Genomic DNA, 21,691 nt, shown 5'->3' with positions numbered 1-21,691 from the left:
TAGCAGTGTAGTGAAGATTCTCCGACCAATCACTAGTCATCAGTATGGTCATGTGACTTCATTGTACAGACAGACCGATCGATATTTAGATAGACACATATAAGCTTAGATAAACCAAAAGATAATTTGATAGATATGAGATAAGATAGAGCAATAGATAAGTAGATATGAGATTAGTCTAATCTCATACCTAATTATTGCTCGGTCTGACTAATCTCATATCTATCTAATTATCTAATCTTATCTATCAGTCTGTCTAATGTCATCTACTGGTCTGTGTGTCCGTCTATTTATCTGCCGGCCTGTGTAATCTTTTGTAGATACTGTTCTGCTTTCTCTTTTTGATGAAAGATGTGTATTTTACTAAATGTATTTATTCTTCGTTTGGTGTAATCATTGCATTTTGCATATTATTTTGTAAGTGTTGTTAATAAATATTTTGTAAGTGTTAATAAATCTATTTTAAATAATAATTCACACATCTTAGAACCAAATCTTGGAATTAAACATCCACCCATAAGTGGATATTGGTGGGCAATCCTGTAATTTTCAGGTTTTGTATAAAAAATAAAAAAAAAGACATATGCAGGAGAAAGGCTAGAAGGGTGTTTTTTCTATTTGTTTTTATTTTCCTGAGCTGTAGGGCCTCATTCACACATACGTGGACCACGGTCTGTCCTGCTGAGTGCACGGCGTCATTGGCTGCTATGACGCCGTGCGCTTCGTGCCACCGCTGTACAGTAATACACTGGTATAGATCATACGAGTGTATTACTGTACAACGGTGGCGGCGTCATAGCAACCAATGACGCCGTGTGCTTGTGCACTCGGCAGGACGTGTTTTCATGAACCATGGTCCAGGTATGTGTGAAGGAGGCCTTAGCTAGTACTGAGCTCTGCCCATAAGTATAGCAAGCTTTCTTCATTTCACGAGCTCACTTGATTCAATAGGGAGAACATTGACAAAACCTTTATATACAAGTGAGAAGTTGGCAGCTTTTCTGACATTTACATTTCCAAATACCGTCTTCATTTATGAGATGGGCCTGTCCAGGTTGCTCTGCCCAGAGGCATATGCACTGATTTCACGGCGATCTAACTGTGAGCTAGCAGGAGATTCGGAGGACGCAGGCGGTGCTGAGCTCCTTCATAGGCGGGCGTGGCTGGGCTCCAAGAAGGTTAGTACAGCCCCTCGGGCACCTTACAAGGCTCATTTACATATCCATAAAATCATTTTTTAAACTAAGTAAAAGGACACAGCCCTATAGGACAGGTATATTGCGGACATGCTAGCGGCGATCTAGCCGTGCATGTCCGCATCTCTATAACCTAAAGCGAGGTGACAGAATCCCTTTAAGTGATGTGCTGGGTGTTGATAGATATAGGATCATTTAATGCAGGAAAATGTCGCACTAGAATGAGGGGTAATCTCGCAGAGGTGCTCCCACTGACAGACAACACCCAATCTGACAAAGGTAAGTGCAATAAATAGATAGTAGTGGGGCACTCTCTATTAGTAAAGGGATCTTTATTGAATAAGATAAATTAACAATAGAATATCATAAATATGGCAATAGAATATCAGCAATAGTTGGTAGTAATATTTAACTCAATAATGTCATAAAACCTAAAACAATAAAAACACACATGCATATACAGATCCCAATAATCAAATAAAATCTAAAAGGCAATAATGTGAGGTCTCCGATCCTAAAAGCAATAATAATCATGAAAGGTAATCGATCATAAATATTCGATAATAATATTCAATGGTAATATTTGATAAAAGTTCTTTGATGTAAAATATTCGATAATGAAATATTCAATAAAAATTGCTGAAGATGAGAAGAAGTCACAAATGAGAATTATCGATCTCTACCGAATATTCAAAATAAGTGCCAGCTCATGACAAGTTCTCAACACACATTCATTTAGTGACCAAAATTCGAAACACAGATGGAAGTCGATAATGTATAAGGCGACGTTCCACCTGCTCATACAGACAGCGGCGTCCCGCTGTATTTGGCTAGAAAGCGATCGCTTAGTTTTAAATGGAGTATGCACAGTCTTACCAGGAGGTCTTTTAGCTGGACTGTAAGCCCTCGACTCGGTCCACTTTCTATGAAGGTTAAGGTTCCGGTCTCAAGGGCTGTTTAATCAAATTTGAATTTAGCGCCAAACGAACTGCTGGATACACGTGGTCTTGTGTTTTAAACCAGACGTCTTTCGTGTGGTGGTAGTTTCCTTCTTTAGCAATTCAATATTCATACGATAATATCCAAGCCTCCTCAGTCTGGCAATGTCCTTCTTCCAAGTAGGGGGGTTAATACCAGATGCGTTTCGGAGTTTTAGAACAGTGACCCCTTCATCAGTGATATAGGATCATGTCATCTGCGTATAGCCCAATACGCGCCTCCTTCTCCCCCAGTTTAAGTTATTGCTATTTCTTACTCTAATTGCCAGTGTCTCAATCACAAGGGCAAACAGGAGTGGTGATAACGGGCATCCCTGCCTAGTGCCCCTGTGAAGATGGAATGTTTCTGAGAGCTCCCCGTTTATTAATAATCTGCTCACCGGGTTGCTATATAGGAGAGTGATCCATTTAAGAAATTGTGGAACAAAGCCATACCTCCTTACAACAAGACCCATTCTATGGAGTCGAAGGCCTTGGCTGCATCCAGTGAAGCCAGTGCCCAATCTGCATTCAAAGAATATCCCAATTGTGTGACTACTTGAACTCTTTTAATATTTTCTGTAGTAGACTTCCCCGGCATGAAGCCTGTCTGATCCTGGTGCACCAATGACAGGGTTACCTGGTTTAATCGTGTGGCCAATACCCTAGTTAGGATTTTATAGTCTACATTCAGCAATGCAATGGGTCTATATGAACTGCCTTCTAGGGGATCTTTATCTGGTTTAAGTAATAAGATAATGGTTGCTTCCATGAATGACTCCGGCAAATGTCCTGTTTCCTGGGCTGCATGTAGAGTGAGCAGTAATTGCGGGGCTAGTTCCTTTGCGTATTTGGCATATACTTCCTTAGGAAGCCCATCAGGCCCAGGTGACTTCCCATTATTGAGATCAGATATGGCTTGCGTTATTTCTTCTAGGCTACTTGGTTGGTCTAAGGGTCCATTCACACATCCATAAGTGTTTTGCGGATCCGCAAAATACGGACACCTGCAATGTGCGATTCGCAATTTGCGGACCGCACATCACAGACACTATAATAGAAAATGCCTTTTCTGGTCCGCAATTGCGGACAAGAATAGGGCATGTTTTATTTTTTTCAGGAACGGAATTGCGGATCCCGAAAAAACTGATGCGGATCCCGAAAATACGGATCCCGGAAATGCGGATTCGCATCCGTTCCAGCCCCATTGAAAGTGAATGGATCCGCAAATTGCGGAACGAATGCGGACCCAAATTACGGACGTGTGAATGGACCCTTAGTGCGTACTTTGTGCTGCGGTGAGCTTGGGGAAAGGTATGCTCTCCGAATATGCGCCTATCTCTGATTCTGATGTTGTTATGCTGGCTCTATATAGCTCTCGGTAGAATTGTGTGAAGGTCTAAAGGATTGTTTGTCGCGTGTTAAGTGTCTGACCTACAGAGTCCCTTATCGATAGTATTGTTGAGGAGGGTGAGTTGTGACGGATCAGTTGGGCCAAAAGTTTAGCTGATTAAATCCCTAGTTCAAATGCTGTCTGTTTCAAGAAAAATTATTTCCTATCTGCTTTGTCCTTAAGTATCATAAGATACTTCCTGCCCGCTTGAAGCCAAGAAGTTCTGTTAAAGTCAGTCAGGTGCTGTACATATTGTTGTTCTAATGTGCTACATTGAGACTCCATTTCTGCTTCTAACCATCTTTTTTCATGTGGGATATGCTAGAATGCAGGGACCCGCGAAGGAATGCTTTTAACGTGTCCCATACCAGTGCTAAGTTGGTCTCTTCCGCATGGAGCTCCAAGAATTCTTGTAGCTGGAATGATGTTCCGTCTGCTGAACCCAGTGAGTTCAACCAGAACGGGTGTATACTCATTCTGTACATTACTGAGGTAGTGCCTCGTGTTATAACCCCCAGCATTGGCGAGTGGTCTGATATACTGCTAGATAGATATCGTATAGTCCTGAGGCTCAACATAGTCAATCCATTACCTAGCATGTAGTCTATTTGGGTTAGGGAATTGTGACTACTGTTATGGCAGGAGTATACCCTATCTCCGGGGTGCCTAGCTCTCCACAGATCAAAGGTGGAGTACAGCGCAGTGGGTTTAGTAGTGTGTAACATTGCTATATAAGCAACTGCATTTAACCTATAAAACATTATTATTTTCAGACTAAAGAGAACCATATAGAACTTTAAGGCCTCTTTCACACGGGCGAGTTTTCCACGCGGGTGCAATGCGTGAGGTGAACGCATTGCACCTGCACTGAATCCGGACCCATTCATTTCTATGGGGCTGTGCACATGAGCGGTGATTTTCACACATCACTTGTGTGAAAATCGCAGCATGCTCTATATTGTGCGTTTTTCACGCAACGCAGGCCCCATAGAAGTGAATGGGGCTGCATGAAAATCGCAAGCATCCGCAAGCAAGTGCAGATGCGGTGCGATTTTCACGCATGGTTGCTAGGAGATGATCGGGATGGGGACCCGATCATTATTATTTTCCCTTATAACATGGTTATAAGAGAAAATACTAGCATTCTTAATACAGAATGCTAAGTAAATTAGGGATGGAGGGATTAAAAAAAATAAATAAATAATTAAACTCGCCTTATCCACTTGTTTGCGCTGCCCAGCTCGTCTTCGGGCTTCTTCTTTGATGACCTGGGAGGAAAAAGACCTTTGGTGACGTCACTGCGCTCATCACATGGTCCATCACATGATCCATCACCAGGTGATGGATCGTGTGATGGACCATGTGATGAGCCCAGTGACGTCACCAAAAGTCCTTTTCCTCCCAGGTCATCAAAGAAGAAGAAAGAAGAGAAGCCGGGCAACATGAACAAGTGGATAAGGGGAGTTTAATTATTTTTTTAACCCCTCCATCCCTATTTTACTAAGCATTCTGTATTAAGAATGCTATGGATTTCCCTTATAACCATGTTATAAGGGAAAATAATAACATTTACACAACACCAAACCCGAACTTCAGTGAAGAAGTCCGGGTTCGGGTCTGGGTACCAAACATGCCGATTTTTCTCACTCGTGTGCAAAACGCATTAAAACGCTCTGCACTCATGGGGAAAAATTGCGCATTTTCCCGCAATGCACCCGCATCTTTTACGCACGTCACCCGCAACGCCCGTGTGAAACCAGCCTAACCTTTGCTTTCTTTACAAGCAATTTATTTCGGAGTTATGTCTAACCCCAAACTATTTGCCAGTAAGTCCGAGATGCCCCCGCCTATAACTATCGACAGAAGCATGCGGGCTGTATCCACAACAATGTTATAACCATTCTACTAGATGAAGGTGAATATTAATGCCCTATATCCTTGATTAGACAGCCACTAAGTATAACAGTGCAACGCTATTTAACTGTCTGATATTTAGCAGATAAACCAAACCATTTGTTGTTGTCATCAATCGGCAGCCGGACCCTAGTTATAACGAGAGTCTCAGCGTCTTGGGGATCTTCTTTGTAGGGCCAACCATTCCGATGCTTCTCCAGGGGAGGAAAAGAAGACTGCCCTGTCACCATCTACTACTCTGAGTCTTGCAGGGTATCCCATGGAGTATGGAATGCTTGCTTCTCTCAGGCGTCTTTTAACATCCATGAAAGTGGCGTGTTGTTTTTGCAGTTCCATGGAAAAGTCTGGAAATAAGGAGAGCCTGGCACCATCAAATTGAATTTCTTGCCGTCTTCTGGCTAGTGCTAGTATCTTGTCTCTGTCTTTGCAGTTGAGAAACCTGGCAAGCATAGGGCGAGGTGGAGCCCCTGGCGGCGGGGGTTTTGCTGGTACTTTATGTGCCCACTCCTCTGCATCAGGGAAAAGCTCTTTTATCCATTTCTCTATGAACTCATCTGGTGCACGACCTTCCGCTCTTTCAGGCAGACCGATAATTCTGATGTTGTTTCTATGAAGTCTGTTTTCTAGGTCGTCTGCTTTTATTTTCCAGAGTTCTGCTTTGGTGTTTAGATCAGAAATGGATCGTGGAACAGTGGCAGTAGCATCTTCTTTGTGGGATATGCGCTCTTCGGTGTGCTGGACTCTTTCTCGCAGGTTGTGTAGGTCTTGGCGTAGTAACCCCAAATCAATTTAGACTTTGTCTAGTTTCCCTGTGAGGGATGTCTTACAAGCTGTTATAGCCTCTAGAACCTGGGCAGATACTTGTTTCAGTGCGAGTTCCTCCCGGTCTTCCCCAGGGGATGTCGTAGGCGTTGGTGGGTCCGATGCTGTACTTGCTGTTGTATTGACATTCTTTTGCGTTATTGGCGACCGCAATCCCTCTTCTGGGTGTCTAGTGAATTCACGCAATTTGTCAGCACCACTCTGTGGTTTTTGTGGACCCATTGTAGTGTCATTTATTGTAACGGACTCAGGATATGGACCTCTTTCGGACATAGTATATTTCTGTTTATGGCCCTTCCGCTGTCTTGCAGAGGGGTTGTTGTCTCCTGTGTGTGTCTTGTAAGATGATATATAGGGCAATAGCTTATGTCTGCGCTCATCTTATCTGTATTTCCTTCTGGTCTTTTATATAGTGATCTGCTGCTGTTATATGAGGCCCAGCAGATCGCTATGCACTTTTGCTGCGCAGGAGCTAGTGTTCTTTCTCCCCCCTCCGTTACTGGGTAGTGGAGGTGTGGGTAAAATGGCCGACTGGCGGGAAACCAAGGAAGTGACTGACACTGCGACCAGATCACACTGTTCCCCCACAGGTAATGTGCCTGTCGCCTCCCACTCTTTCTCCCTTCTCACCAAGTCCAGTGTGTCCGGGCACGCTGCTGGACTCTATGCAGGCTTGCCGCGTGGCGTGCTCCTCCGGCTCCCGGCGCGATTTCACTGGCTCCCGGCCCCGCTCCTCTGTGCACTGCCTCAGGTGCCTCTACACAGCTCAGGCTTCCAAGTATTGCAGGGTTTCATCAGGGGTCTTTGTTTTGATGAATGGCTGTGGTGTTGGTCAGAATTTATCCTTTTGTGTAGCTCCAGCCACGGAGTTCCTCTCACCAGCGTCCGTTCATCTTGGCTGCTGCCCCCAAGCAGGTTTTTCAGCGAAAGCCAGAAGTGGATCCAGTAGAAAAGATAAGTATACGTTCTTCCTTCATAATTCTGATTCCTTTTGAATCCACTTCTGGCTTTGGCTGAAAAACCTTCATGAATATCTGCCTCCAAAAAGCCCTGTGTGAACCTAGCCTTACAATTCTAACAAGGAAAAAAAAACTGGTTAAGAGCTCATGCACACAACCGTGGTTTGGGTCCGCATTCCATCCTTTTTTTTTGCAGGTCGGATATAGACCCATTCATTTCAATGGGACCGCAAAAGATGTGCTGGCCGCATCCATACTTCCGTAACATACTCAAACTTATAGAACATGTCCTGTTCTTGTCCTCATGTCCAGGACTACTATCAATAGGCCTGACAGAACAACAGACGTGCAGGTTGGGGGACACCTGGGAAATAGTGACCATAAAGTAATAACCTTCCAATTATCATTCAAAAGAGCGTTTCTACAGGGAGGAACAAAAATACCAAACTTCAAAAAAGCTAAATTTAGCCAACTAAGAGAGGCCATAGGCCTAACTAACTGGGACAAAGTCCTCAAAAATAAAAATACAGCCACAAAATGGGATATCTTTAAAAGCATCCTAAAATCTCATTGTGAGAGGTACATACCATATGGGAATAAAAGGTTAAGGAACAAAAAGAAACCAATGTGGATAAATAGAACTGTAAAGAAAGCAATAAATGACAAAGAGAAAGCATATAAATCACTAAAACAGGAGGGTAGCACGGAAGCACTGAAAAACTATAAAGGAAAAAAATAGAACATGTAAAAAACTAATAAAAGCGGCCAAACTAGAGACCGAGAGATTAATTGCCAAAGAGAGTAAAACTAACCCTAAAATGTTCTTCAATTATATAAATGTTAAAAAGTATAAATCTGAAGGTGTCGGCAGAGAGCGACAATGAGAAAGCAAAGCTATTTTTTTCTCCAATGTATTCACTGAGGAAAATAAACTGTGAGATGACATGCAGAATGTAAAAATAAATTCCCCATTAAAAGTATCCTGTCTGAGCCAGGAAGAAGTACATCAGCGACTTAAAAAGATTAAAATAGACAAATCGCCAGGACCGGATGGCATACACCCAGGTATCCTAAGGGAATTAAGTAATGTCATAGCCAGACCCTTATTTCTGATATTTGCGGACTCTATACTGACAGGGAATGTCCCACAGGATTGGCGCATGGCAAATGTGGTGCCAATATTCAAAAAGGGTCCAAAAACAGAGCCTGGAAACTATAGGCCGGTAAGTTTAACATCTGTTGTGGGTAAACTGTTTGAAGGTTTTTTAAGAGATGCTATCTTAGAGCATCTCAACGGAAATAAGCAAATAACGCCATATCAGCATGGCTTTGTGAGGGATCAGTCATGCCAAACTAATTTAATCAGTTTCTATGAGGACGTAAGTTCTAGACTTGACAGCGGCGAATCAATGGATGTCGTATATCTGGACTTCTCCAAAGCATTTGACACTGTACCACATAAAAGGTTAGTATATAAAAGGAGAATGCTCGGACTGGGAGAAAACGTCTGTAAGTGGTTAAGTAACTTGCTCAATGATAGAAAACAGAGGGTGGTTATTAATGGTTCACACTCAGATTGGGTCACTGTCACTAGTGGGGTACCTCAGGGGTCAGTATTGGGCCCTATTCTCTTCAATAAATTTATTAATGATCTTGTAGAAGGCTTGCATAGTAAAGTAGCAATTTTCGCAGATGACACTAAACTGTGTAAAGTAATTTACACTGAAGAGGACAGTATACTACTACAGAGGGATCTGGATAGATTGGAGGCTTGGGCAGATAAGTGGCAGATGAGGTTTAATACTGACAAATGTAAAGTTATGCACATGGGAAGGAATAATGCAAGTCACCCGTACATACTAAATGATAAAACACTCGGTAACACTGACATGGAAAAGGATCTAGGAATTTTAATAAACAGCAAACTAAGCTGCAAAAAACAGTGTCGGGCAGCTGCTGCCAAGGCCAATAAGATAATGGGGCATAGATGCCCGTGATAAGAACATAGTCCTACCACTTTACAAATCGCTAGTCAGACCACACATGGAGTACTGTGTACAGTTCTGGGCTCCTGTGAACAAGGCAGACATAGCAGAGCTGGAGAGGGTCCAGAGGAGGGCAACTAAAGTAATAACTGGAATGGGGCAACTACAGTACCCTGAAAGATTATCAAAATTAGGGTTATTCACTTTAGAAAAAAGACGACTGAGGGGAGATCTAATTAATATGTATAAATATATCAGGGGTCAGTACAGAGATCTATCCCATCATCTATTTATCCCCAGGACTGTGACTGTGACGAGGGAACATCCTCTGCATCTGGAGGAAAGAAGGTTTGTACACAAACATAGAAGAGGATTCTTTACGGTAAGAGCAGTGAGACTATGGAACTCTCTGCCTGAGGAGGTGGTGATGGTGAGTTCAATAAAGGAATTCAAGAGGGGCTGGATGTATTTCTGGAGTGTAATAATATTACAGGCTATAGCTACTAGAGAGCGGTCGTTGATCCAGGGAGTTATTCTGATTGCATGATTGGAGTCGGGAAGGAATTTTTTATTCCCCTAAAGTGGGGAAAATTGGCTTCTACCTCACAGTTTTTTTTTTGCCTTCCTCTGGATCAACTTGCAGGATGACAGGCCGAACTGGATGGACAAATGTCTTTTTTTGTTACTATGTTATTATGGCCAAGGATAGGACTGTTCTATTAGGGATCGGTCGTTACATTCTGCAAAATGCGGAATGTACAAGGCCGATATCCATGTTTTGTGGATCCGCATTTTGCGGACCGCAAAACAGCCAAGGGTCTTGTGCATGAGCCCTAAACCTGGATATAGTGCTGGTGTTCAGCTGGTCTAGAACCTTACAGAAATGTAACTGAAGCAAATTTATTTGGACTGTCACATCATCATTTCTTGCATCACTTCTGCTATTCTTTGATAGTGATGAGCGGCAGGGGCAATATTCGAATTTGCGATATTTCGCAAATATTTGGTAGAATATTCGTCATATATTCGTGAATTCGAGATTATTTTCTTGATCGTGAAAAATCGGCAATGTAAAATTAGCGTAATGCGCGCAAAATACAGGCGTGGGTCACGTTTGCTACATTTTTCAAGCTGCTAGAAGTTTCCTGAGACTGGAGAAAATAGTTGGCACAGCAGAACATTACAATAGCGTTATATGCAGATAGAGTGCTCCAATATATTCGTGATTGCGAAATCGGCACTAATGATGCAAATATTTTGGCGCAATACGTGCAACTTCACATTTTAACAGGTCTGACTACTTATTAGTGATTGGTGCACTAAGTATTGTTGTGAACTGGTGACATCACAGCACTATGTATGTAGCATGCATGTATGGACTGCAGAACAGCTACACTATATCACTATCTAACCTACACTGACTATTATACAGTTGTGTTCCAAATTATTCAACCCCCAATGCTGTAAAGGGTTTTAGGGAATTTAGTGTACATTTGTAATTGTGTTCAGAATGAAATCTTACAAGGACTTTTTAAGGAACCAAATGCAACTAAAATGACATCAATTGTTTTTGTAATACAGTATTAAATGTTTTTTTTGTGATTTCTTCATTGACACAATTATTCAACCCCTTAATACAAGGGCTGCTGGGGAGGTTCTTATATAGTAAGGGGTAGGCAACTTTCCTATTGGTTGCTAGGGATGTTTCTAAGCTCAGACAAAGACATTGCAGCCTTCTCATTGGCCCACAAGCAAGAAGGGAGGTTACTGATGAAAAGAAAATCTAGAATATTCAAAATTATATTTTAATATTTATATTCTAAATATCTGCAAATTCTCGAAGTGCCGATATTCGCAATTAATATTCGCTATTCGAATATTCGCGCCCAACACTATTCTTTGGTAGAAATCCTGTTTATACAGAAATGCAACTTTAAGTATTGTGGCTCCACATTGGTAATCTTGTCACAGTCATTGGATTGGAAATTCCCCCTCACCTTGTTATGTTCACAAACAGTATTTTTTATGCAGTCTTGAATGAGGGTTTTGGAAACCAAGTGCAAATAATTAAATATCCTTGATAGGCGCAGACCTCTTTCATTTGGCTCTTCGGCTGTTACTTTTGCCTACAGGATCCAACATTCCTGCAGGATACCTGTCAGGAGTCGGCCCCAATATCTTCTAAAGCTGTTTTTTGTGATTGTTCCGAACTCCTTCATCCTGTATCTGTCTAGTTTCTGTTTCGACTGATTATAAGTAATACAAGACAAATGACGACTAGAATAACTGCTAGGGAGATTGCCCATCTCTGGCGAGTTCCTGCAAAAAAAATATGAATATGGATGTTATATATAAACACAGAAAAGTCCATAATCATGTTACTGTAAATCTTGCTTATCTATGGGAAGAATAAATGGAAGGTCCCCGGAAGGAATTATTTCTCCCAGAAGGGCATCCCTGAACTATATGGCCAAGTTCAGCGGCAAGTTAATATATCTCTGGCACACAGTGTCAGTGCCAAGATACATCTGACCACAGGCACGTGGTCTACCAAACACAAGCAGGGAAGGTACATAACTTTTACTGCCCACTGAGTGAACCTTCTGATGGCCGTCAAGCATGTAACTCGTGGCTCTCGTGTGGATTAGGTGTTTCCGCCAAGGATTGCATGCAGGCCTGCCTCTTCTTCTCCTCCTCCTACTCCATCCGCCATCTCCTCCTCAACTGACTCCTCCTTTTTCACTGCTACCGCCTCTTCCGCTGCGCCCCCCCCCCCAAACTCCCCAGAACCTATTAGATGTCCCAGGTGAGACGTCATGCTGTGCTGCGGCTGTTGTGCCTGGAAGCCAAGAGTCACACCGGTCCTGCACTGCTTTCAGCTCTGCGGTCACAGGCCGATCAGTGGCTAACCCCGCTCAATTTGACAGCTGGTAAAGTGATGTGCGACAACGGTGCCAATCTGATGAGCGCGCTGAAACAGGGCAAAATGACACGTGCCGTGCATGGCACACGTTCTGAACTTAGTCGTGCATCGATCAATTGCCAAATGCCCCCGGGTCCAGGACGTCTTGCGGCAGGCCAGGAAAATCTTTGGCCATTTTAGATCTTGCACGATCGCCTTGCTGACGTTCAGCGGCGACACCACTTGCCCGTCAGTCTGATTTGTGACAGCCCGACGTGCTGGAACTCCACCTTGTATATGCTTGATAGGCTGCTCCAGCAGCAACGTGCCGTTAACGACTACCTGTACGAACTCTGCAGCAGGACAGGTTCTGAGGATTTTGGTTTCTTTTCACCGAGCCAGTGGCTGCTCATGTGCGACACATGCAGACTTATACGGCCATTTGAAGAGATCACCAAACTGGTCATTTGCAGCCAGGGCGCCATCAGTGACATCGTACCTTACGCCTTCTTTCTGGAGCGTGCATTGCGTCGTGTCATTGATCAAGCCGTCGAGGAGCAGGAGCTGGAAGATGAGGAAGTCGCAATGCTGAATGAATTCCCAGGGGGGCTACTCCATCTGAGACAAGTCAGCAGGAGTCTGAAGAGGAGTCAGAGGAGGATGGTGGCTGGGGGGAGGAGGAAGAGCAAGAAGAGCAGTGTGTGAGGAGGACTTTAAACTCGCCCTGCAAGAAGAGGGCGGTTTGAAGATGTGTTGGTCACTTCGGATATGAGATCATTCTTGCAGCCAACCCATCAACAGCCGCCCTCTGGATCCAGCCTCAGGGAACGCCTAGACGACATGGGTCTGACTACATCGGGTTAACAGCCGATGTGGACGCTCTGAGAAGCGAGGAACCCCTGGACTACTGGGTGTGTAGGCTTGACTTGTGGCCAGAGCTGGCACAATTTGCCATGGAACTCTTGGCTTGCCCCTCGTCGAGTGTCCTGTCCAAAAGGATGTTCAGTGCAGCAGGGGGGATCGTGACCAATAAGCGCACTCGCCTAGCCTTGTCTTATGTATATACAGCGGCATAAAAGGCCTTTTCTGTCAGGTGAATGCCTAATTTTTTGGGCCTCTACTCCAGTGGCCTACAGTCAAATTTTTATCCAGTGACCGCCTAATGCACCTCCAGCCACATCATCATAAGTTCTTTTCTGTCAGGTGAATGCCTAATTTTTAGGGCCTGTATTCCCGTGGCCTAAAATAAAAAATTTCTAGGCTCCAGCAGGGCACATTTTTGAGAGTTTCCCTTTAATACGCATAAAAATGGCCCCTGATTAAAATACATATTTTTTGTGGGAATTTTTGCCAATGATCCCCCTCTGGTATGTCACTGTCCATGTTGTGGGACTATTTGTGCACTTCTAGTAAGTATTTGGTGGCTGCAAATATGACCTGAAGGTCTTTCAGGTTCGCCTGCCATTAAAGTCAATGGGGCCCACTGCGAACGCGCGGTTCGCCGACATTCGATCGCGAACGCGCGTTCATGAACTGTCCCCGCGTATGTTCGTCCTTCACTAATCCAGACTATTTAAAACAGCAGAAACCCGCCATCTATGGTGCCGATAATTTTTAAAGAACAGACTTCTTCCACACATGTATGATGGATGACCTGAAGGGTTTAAAAGGGTTTTCTTAGGTCATCAATATCTGATCAGTGGCGGTCCAATTCCCAGCACCCCCGACGATTGTCCTTTACAGAGACATTAAACGGATTTCTGATCCAGATATTATTATCATAATTTTTTCACAGTAAGTCACCGAACGTTTCGGTCCAGGTTTGACCCTCTTCAGCGGTGTTGCCTATAGTAAGTATAATATATGCAATGAGTAATGACAAATGATCAGAACGGATGTCCAGGTCAATTCATAGAATACAACGAAAAATAAAATGAAATGAAACTAAAATCCGGATAACACAAAAAATCACAGGTAAGTACCGTATATGGCGGCGTATAAGACGACTAGACGTATAAGACGACCCCCAACTTTTCCATTTAAAATATAGGGTTTGGACTATACTCGCCGTATAAGACTACCCCTGAATGCCCAGCCCTCCCTGTCTTCAAGAAGATCTTCTCCAGTCCAGGGAACTGACTGGGATCTGTGGATGGCACTGTTATGGGGAGGGGGATCAGTGGATGACACTGCTATGGGGAGGGGGATCAGTGGATGACACTGCTATGGGGAGGGGGATCAGTGGATGACACTGCAATGGGGAGGGGGATCAGTGGATGACACTGCTATGGGGAGGGGGATCAGTGGATGACACTGCTATGGGGGGATCTATGGATGACACTATATTGCATCTTATGCTATATGTGTCATCCACAGATCCACCCCATGACAGTGTCATCCACAGATCCACCTCCCCATAACAGTGCCATCCACAGATCCCCCTCCAAATAGTGCCATCCACAGATCCCCCCCTAAACAGTGCCATCCACAGATCCCCCCTAAACAGTGCCATCCACAGATCTCCCTACCCATAACAGTGTCATCCACAGATCACCCCCATGACAGTGCCATCCACAGATCCCCCTCCCATAACAGTGTCGTGCACAGATCCCCCCCATGACAGTGCCATCCACAGATCCCCCTCCCCATAACAGTGTCATCCACAGATCCCCCCCATGACAGTGCCATCCACAGATCTCCCTCCCCATAACAGTGCCATCCACAGATTCCCCTCCCCATAACAGTGTCATCCACAGATCCCCCCATGACAGTGCCATCCACAGATCCCCCTCCCCATAACAGTGTCATCCACAGATCCCCCCATGACAGTGCCATCCACAGATCCCCCTCCCCATAACAGTGTCATCCACAGATCCCCCCATGACAGTGCCATCCACAGATCCCCCTCCCCATAACAGTGCCATCCACAGACCCCCCTCCAAATAGTGCCATCCACAGATCCCCCCCTAAACACTGCCATCCACAGATCTCCCTCCCCATAACAGTGCCATCCACAGATCCCCCCCCCCCCATGACAGTGCCATCCACAGATCCCCCTCCCCGACGCTCAGAGGAGTATACATTTATTAACTGTAATCTGTAACTTTAACTTTAAATGAGCGCTCATGTCTTTACTAGGGTACCTTACTCTCAGCTCTGGTAATAGGCTTTGCGGGCGGCGCTTACTCACTGACGTCACGCGCCTGCGCCGCCTAGTGGGAGGAGCAGACACGTAACGTCAGACGTCAGTGAGTGAGCGCCGCCCGCACTGCCTGTTAGCGAAGCTGAGAGTAAGGTACCCTAGTAAAGACATGAGCGCTAATTTAAAGTTAAAGTTACAGATTACAGTTAATAAATGTAGTGAGCGGCGGGGCCCTGTATATTCTAACCCCCAGGCAAGCGTCCCCGTCACCATGGGAATGCCTGGGGGTTAGAATATACCATCGGATCTGAGTATACCCGGCGTATAAGACGACCCCCGACTTTTGAAAAATAATTTTTTGTGTTAGAAAGTCGTCTTATACGCCGGCATATACGGTATATGTCTAAAAACATATGTATCTCGTACAATAATACATATAAAGCATGGCCTAATCATCAATTCACATTAGAATATAGTATAACATTTGTTGTAGCAACTCTATTATTCTCCGTAACAAAATACAGATGAATTAGGAGACAGGGTGGGGCGTATAGAAAGAGCAAAGATAGTCATGAAGTGTCCCTGGTAACATTGAGAACAATATTAGGGGAAAAAGAAAAAACAAACAAACAAACAGAAAGCTCACTTGGAGGGGTGGAGAAACTGACCTGTGTGAGTAATATGGCGTCAGGGAAGGCTGGATCATGTGTTAAGCTGTAGTAGCATCCTGTAATATGTAGGGTGCATATGTGAGGGGCGGGGAGCATCATTGCGTCATTAGATGACGTTAGTAATATATCTAATATGGTTTTATGGGTATATGGGGCGGGGAGCGTCATTGCGTCATTAGGTGACGCTGATCGAGTGTTTAATGCGGTTGCCCGGGTGACCACAAGACGCGTTTCGTGTCCGGGCAGTCGGCTGCATAGAATAGCCCCTAATATTGTTCTCAATGTTACCAGGGACACTTCATGACTATCTTTGCTCTTTCTATACGCCCCTGTATTTTGTTAGGGAGAATAATAGAGCTGCTACAACAAATGTTATACTATATTCTAATGTGAATTGATGATTAGGCCAATTTTGGCCAATACGCTGAAGTTTTGCTTTATATGTATTGTTGTACTTATGTTTCTAGACATATACTTACCTGTGATTTTTTGTGTTATCCAGATTTTTGTTTTATTCTATTTAATTTTTGTTGTATTCTATGAATTGACCTGGACATCCATTCTGATCATTTGTCATTACTCATTGCTTATATTATACTTACCTATAGGCAACACCGCTGAAGGTTCACCTGGACCGAAACGTTCGGTGACTTACTGTTAAAAAATTATGATAATAATTAAACTAGGGTCTCGTTTGAAGAAGGAAAGGGCAGCAAAGATATCTACTCTCCTAGCACGCATATACGCGATTGAACAGCAGCACAAGGAGACACTGGACTTGCAGCTGGGAGCGGAGCTTACCCAGCTGAGGGACCAGATTCGTTCTTTGTGCCTTTCAAAAGCCAAAGCGACCTTGATTAAGTGCCGTAGCCCTGAATCCAGACCCTCAGTGAGAACGTATCTTGAATCTGCGGGCTTGCCATCTATGCCCCCAGAAGCGGTTTCTGACTTGGAGACACCCATATCACTGTCTGAGCTACAGGCAGCTATTAAGGACTCCCAGACAGGAAAGGCCCCGGGTCCAGATGGACTTACGCTTTCCTACTATAAACAGTTTAAGGACATTTTGCCTGTCCATTTCATAGCTGCCTTTAACTCATTGGATGGGGCCCGCACGCTTCCAAATGACACCATTAGGGCACATATCACAGTAGTCCCCAAGGAAGGGAAGGACCCCTTAAGTTGCCAGAGCTACCGTCCCATTTCCCTGATCAATGTGGATCTAAAATTGTTTTCCAAAATTCTGGCCACTCGCCTGCTACCTCACTTACAGAAATTAATCCACTTAGACCAAACGGGTTTTTTACCTCTAAGAGAAGCCCGCGACAGTACCACGAGAGCAATTAACATGATCTACCGTGCCGTTACTTCCAAGACTCCAACTTTATTCCTATCTACCGACGCCGAGAAGGCGTTCGATAGGGTCAATTGGGAATTTATGTTCGAGACCCTACGCTGTGTGGGTATGGGGGACAAAATGATGGCTCGAATTACTAACCTCTACTCCAACCCCTCGGCGGTGGTCAAGGTGAATGGTCAGTTTTCCATGCCCCTGTCCATCCGTAATGGTACGAGACAGGGCTGCCCCCTATCCCCTCTAATATTCGTGATTTGTCTAGAGCCACTTCTATGTCACATAAGGGGGAACCCCGATATTTCAGGGCTACGGATTCATGAGACTTCGCACAAGGTTGCAGCTTATGCTGATGATCTTCTGTTCTTTCTTACCAACCCCAGAGTTACCCTTCCAAACCTTCTTCAGGAGCTTAAAATATATGCACACTTCTCGAACTTTAAAATTAATTATCAAAAATCGGAGGCCCTAAACATAACCCTTCCCCCCTCCTTGGTTCAATCTATTTCAGAGAACTTTCCATTCAAGTGGGCTCGTTCATCCTTGAAATACCTAGGGATTCTACTGACCCCCACACTCGCGGAGCTCTACCAGGTCAACTATCCACCACTTCTTTGAACCATAAAAGCAGACTTGGACAGGTGGCATATTGGTACGTTCTCTTGGTTTGGAAGGATCTCTATTTTTAAAATGAATATTCTGCCTAAGATTCTATTTTTCTTCCAAGCCCTACCGATTCACATCCCCAGACTCTTCTTCCACTCTCTCCTGAAAATGCTGACCCATTTTATATGGGCAGGCAAACCATCCAGAATAGCCAGGTCAATACTTTTTCGTCCTAAGCTGGAGGGTGGTCTTGGGCTTCCTGATTTCCTTTCCTATCATAGGGCATTGCATCTTCTTAGGATAGTTGATTGGTGCCGACACCAGGCATATAAACAATGGGTCTCAGTTGAGCAGTCCTTCCTGTCTGCTCCACTGTCAGCCATTCCTTGGTTGTCCACCCAGGTCCCATTGGAGGCTCGCTTACACCCAACAATTGGCCCTTCCTTGAAAGCCTTAGCCAGCATTCAGAATCGCCCAGGTATTTCTCCATCCCCCTCTCCCATGTTCCCTATTTTCGGGAACCCTTAATTTCCCCCAGGGTTGGAGCGAGGTCCTTTCAAAGAGTTAATGAACTGCAACAAATTTAGAGCCCACCATTTGATTACCTCGGATCAATGGCTCACACCACAACAGATCTCGGAGTCTGTGGGTCTGCCTACCCTCAACCCCTGGCAATCTAGACAACTCACGCACTTTCTGTCTACACTTCCTCCTGCGTCTACATACATTCGTGCTAAGACAGATTTTGAGGCCCTCTGTGAGCAGTCTGGAGTGACTAGACGTACCCTTTCTCGCACATATAGTCTGCTAACATCCCCCCCGGACCAACCTCCCCCTAATTTTATCTCCCAATGGGAAACTGATTTAGCAATAACTCTTTCTTCAGAACAACGGTTGAGGTTATATACATGTATTCACAAATCTTCTATGGCCAGTAATGTCCAGGAGGCGGGTTTCAAACTTATGTCACGTTGGTACAGGGTCCCAACTAGGCTCAACTCCATCTTTCCATCTACCTCGCCCATGTGCTGGCATTGTGGCTCTGAGAGGGGTACATTATTACATGTATTTTGGTCTTGTCCCCTTCTCTCGGCATTCTGGGATTCTGTGTGGGCGATTACATCGAAATTTACTACATACACCCTCCCGAAGGAGCCGGCCTTTTTCCTGCTCCATCAGTGCGAGATTCCTCTGTCATCCTACAACAAATCTGTGGTAAGACATTTGGTGAACGCGGCGAGAGCTTGCATCCCGTGCCTATGGAGGCAATCTTCCGCTCCCTCCGTAGCAATGTGGATCAGTAGAGTCCAGGAGATTATGAGAATGGAGGATCTTACTTCTTCTTTGAGACACACAGAGAAAAGATTCTCTAAAACTTGGAGTCACTGGTTGATCTTCTATGAATCGGCTGAATGTAAGTCGCTATTGTTACCTGAATGAAAGTAGGGTTTGCGAATGCTGTCCCCCTGTCACGGCCATGGCTATGACCGTGACTCCTGAACCGCATGCGGTTGTCAGCGGTTTTCATTGGTGTTCAATCACAGGTGAGGGCTGTGGTATTGGCCTCACCTGTGGTTGCCGCTGGCAACAGTATGTATGTGGCAGCGTAGCAGGCTGAGCTGTGCCATGCAGCTCGCTACGCTGCGCATGCGGTTTTGTGTGTGATGTGTGGATGTGTGCACTGTGTTTTATGTTATTGTGTGCACGTTCCCTTTAAGTGGTGTTTTCCCTTCCCTGGTGTTGGAAGGGTTAATCCCCTTCCTAGTGTGTGTGATCACTGGGTGTGTCCGACTGTGGGGTGTGGCTTCTTGGCCTATAAAGCCTCACTGCTTTTGCAGGCCTTCAGGTTGCTTCAGCCATGCTTAGCTGAGAGCAGCCTCATGTATTTATTACCTGCCAGTAAGAGCCACCCCTGTGGTCATAAACCTTAATGTCATAACCATATTGTGCTTAAGTTATTTCCAGTTATGTGTGATGTCCGTGTGATGTTTTATATGTCTCCCTTTGTGCAGCTATGGATCTGGGTCCCAGTGTGGGGATGCGTTTATGATCTGCACCCTGCTAACACAGGGATCCAGTCAGCAAGGCTGTGGCAGGTAGGTGGAACTCTGGTTCACCTGCCATATCCATAGAGCTGTTTATGTCTCCCCTTTTCCTGCAGCTTGGCCGTTGAGACTCCTGCTCCTCCGTGTCTAGGAGGAGTGGGCTTGTCTTACTCAGCTCCTAGGTGAGGGTCATCTTGAGGGCCAGCAGGGACTTTTAGGTTCCGGAGCATGGGCCCTCCTACCATCAAGGTTGGCCCATGTAACTAGGAGCTAGGGTCAGGTTAGGGATGCCTTAGGAGGTGACCTGCTCCCTAATCCTGTCTACATGGCCAAGCAGCCGAAACATCACCGGGCTCCACACGGCTGAGGATTTCCCCCATCCTCAGCCGTGACACCCCCTTTCCTTTACCCTCCCTCCCCTTTCCCCCTCTTCCCTCCCCTGTTTCCCCATCTTCTTGTCTACAATTTGTTTGTATTTCATTTACATAATATTGTTCCACAGTCGTTTGTGGTTTCTCCCGAGTAGGGATATAGAATTCTACGACCCATTGATTGGCATTTATTTTACCTTTGCTGTGATACTGAGATTTATTCAACATCTGTCTCGTTACTTGTCATGATTTGAGGTCATTTATTTTATTAATGCTATGATACTGAGATGTATTCAACATCAGTCTCAATGCTTATCATGCTTTGTTCTATTGAAAATTGAAAATTAAAATAAAGAATTTATAAAAAAAAAAAATTATGATAATAATATCTGGATCAGAAATCCGTTTAATGTCTCTGTAAAGGACAATAAAGTATATCTTTATTTGCAACATAAACATTGGAGTGCAGAGATTTTTTTACTTGGTATACTGACCTCCTGGTGATTTCGCTAGCAACAACACATGACTGAGTGCAGCGATTTTTCTCTTTACATGTGACCAATAAACGTGACCGTCACTGGCCCAGGAAGCGAGGTGGCCTCTTCAAACAGCTGATCATCAGGGGTGCTGTGAATTGGACCCCCACTGATCAGATATTGATGACCTATCCTAAGAAAACCCTTTTAAACCCTTAAGGTCATCCATCATACATATGTGGAAGAAGTCTGTTCTTTAAAAATTATCGGCACCATAGATGGCGGGTTTCTGCTGTTTTAAATAGTTAACAGACACCCGGAATTAATGTCTGTGATCAGCAATAGCAGCTCCTAGGATGGCTTTCCCCAGGAGTGCTGCACTCCCAGGGGGTTGAATAGCTCCCCTACACTTTGATTGGGGGAGCCATTCATTCCTTGTTGTAGCCTCAAACTTTAGAATGGTTTGAGGCTACCACAGCAATATTTTCCTAACGGAGACCTGCCTGTGGTCAGACTCAGAAGGAAGGTATTGAATGTCCCACAGGCTGCAATGGTAATTCATTGCAGTCTATGGGAGAAGTGATCTAATAATTGCATGTTCAAGTCCACTAAGGTGACAATATAAGTGAAACATAAAAAAATAAAACTAACAAACTATGCATGCAGAGCTTTTGTCTCCGCTACAACAGTTTTTTTTTATGATAGCAGTTTTTGCTGCCATCTCCATGACCACACAGTACAATAAAGGGATTAAAAATGCATTTATTAATAATGGAATGAAATGCCTATATTTCACTGGGCAAAATAAGAGAGTCCTGAAAATTGGAGCAGATATGAACAACATTATGGGGATTTCAGCTCAAATATGCAAGAACTAT

At 44.4% G+C, this 21,691-nt stretch overlaps 1 protein-coding gene across 6 annotated transcripts in view; it reads right to left on the bottom strand.

The window, feature by feature from the left end:
• Positions 1-11,068: 11,068 nt before the first annotated feature.
• HHLA2 (HERV-H LTR-associating 2) overlaps positions 11,069-21,691 on the bottom strand; it is an 81,951-nt gene continuing 71,328 nt past the window's right edge. For all 6 annotated transcript variants that reach the window (XM_040424903.1, XM_040424904.1, XM_040424908.1 and 3 more), the window contains exon 7: positions 11,069-11,565. In XM_040424903.1, the coding sequence (XP_040280837.1) occupies positions 11,477-11,565 (89 nt within the window). In that variant the 3' untranslated portion in view covers positions 11,069-11,476. The remainder of the gene's footprint in view (positions 11,566-21,691) is intronic.

This window comes from Bufo bufo, chromosome 3 (genome assembly GCF_905171765.1).
Source record: "Bufo bufo chromosome 3, aBufBuf1.1, whole genome shotgun sequence".
Lineage (NCBI taxonomy): Eukaryota > Metazoa > Chordata > Amphibia > Anura > Bufonidae > Bufo > Bufo bufo.
This window is presented reverse-complemented; position numbering and strand designations above follow the sequence as displayed.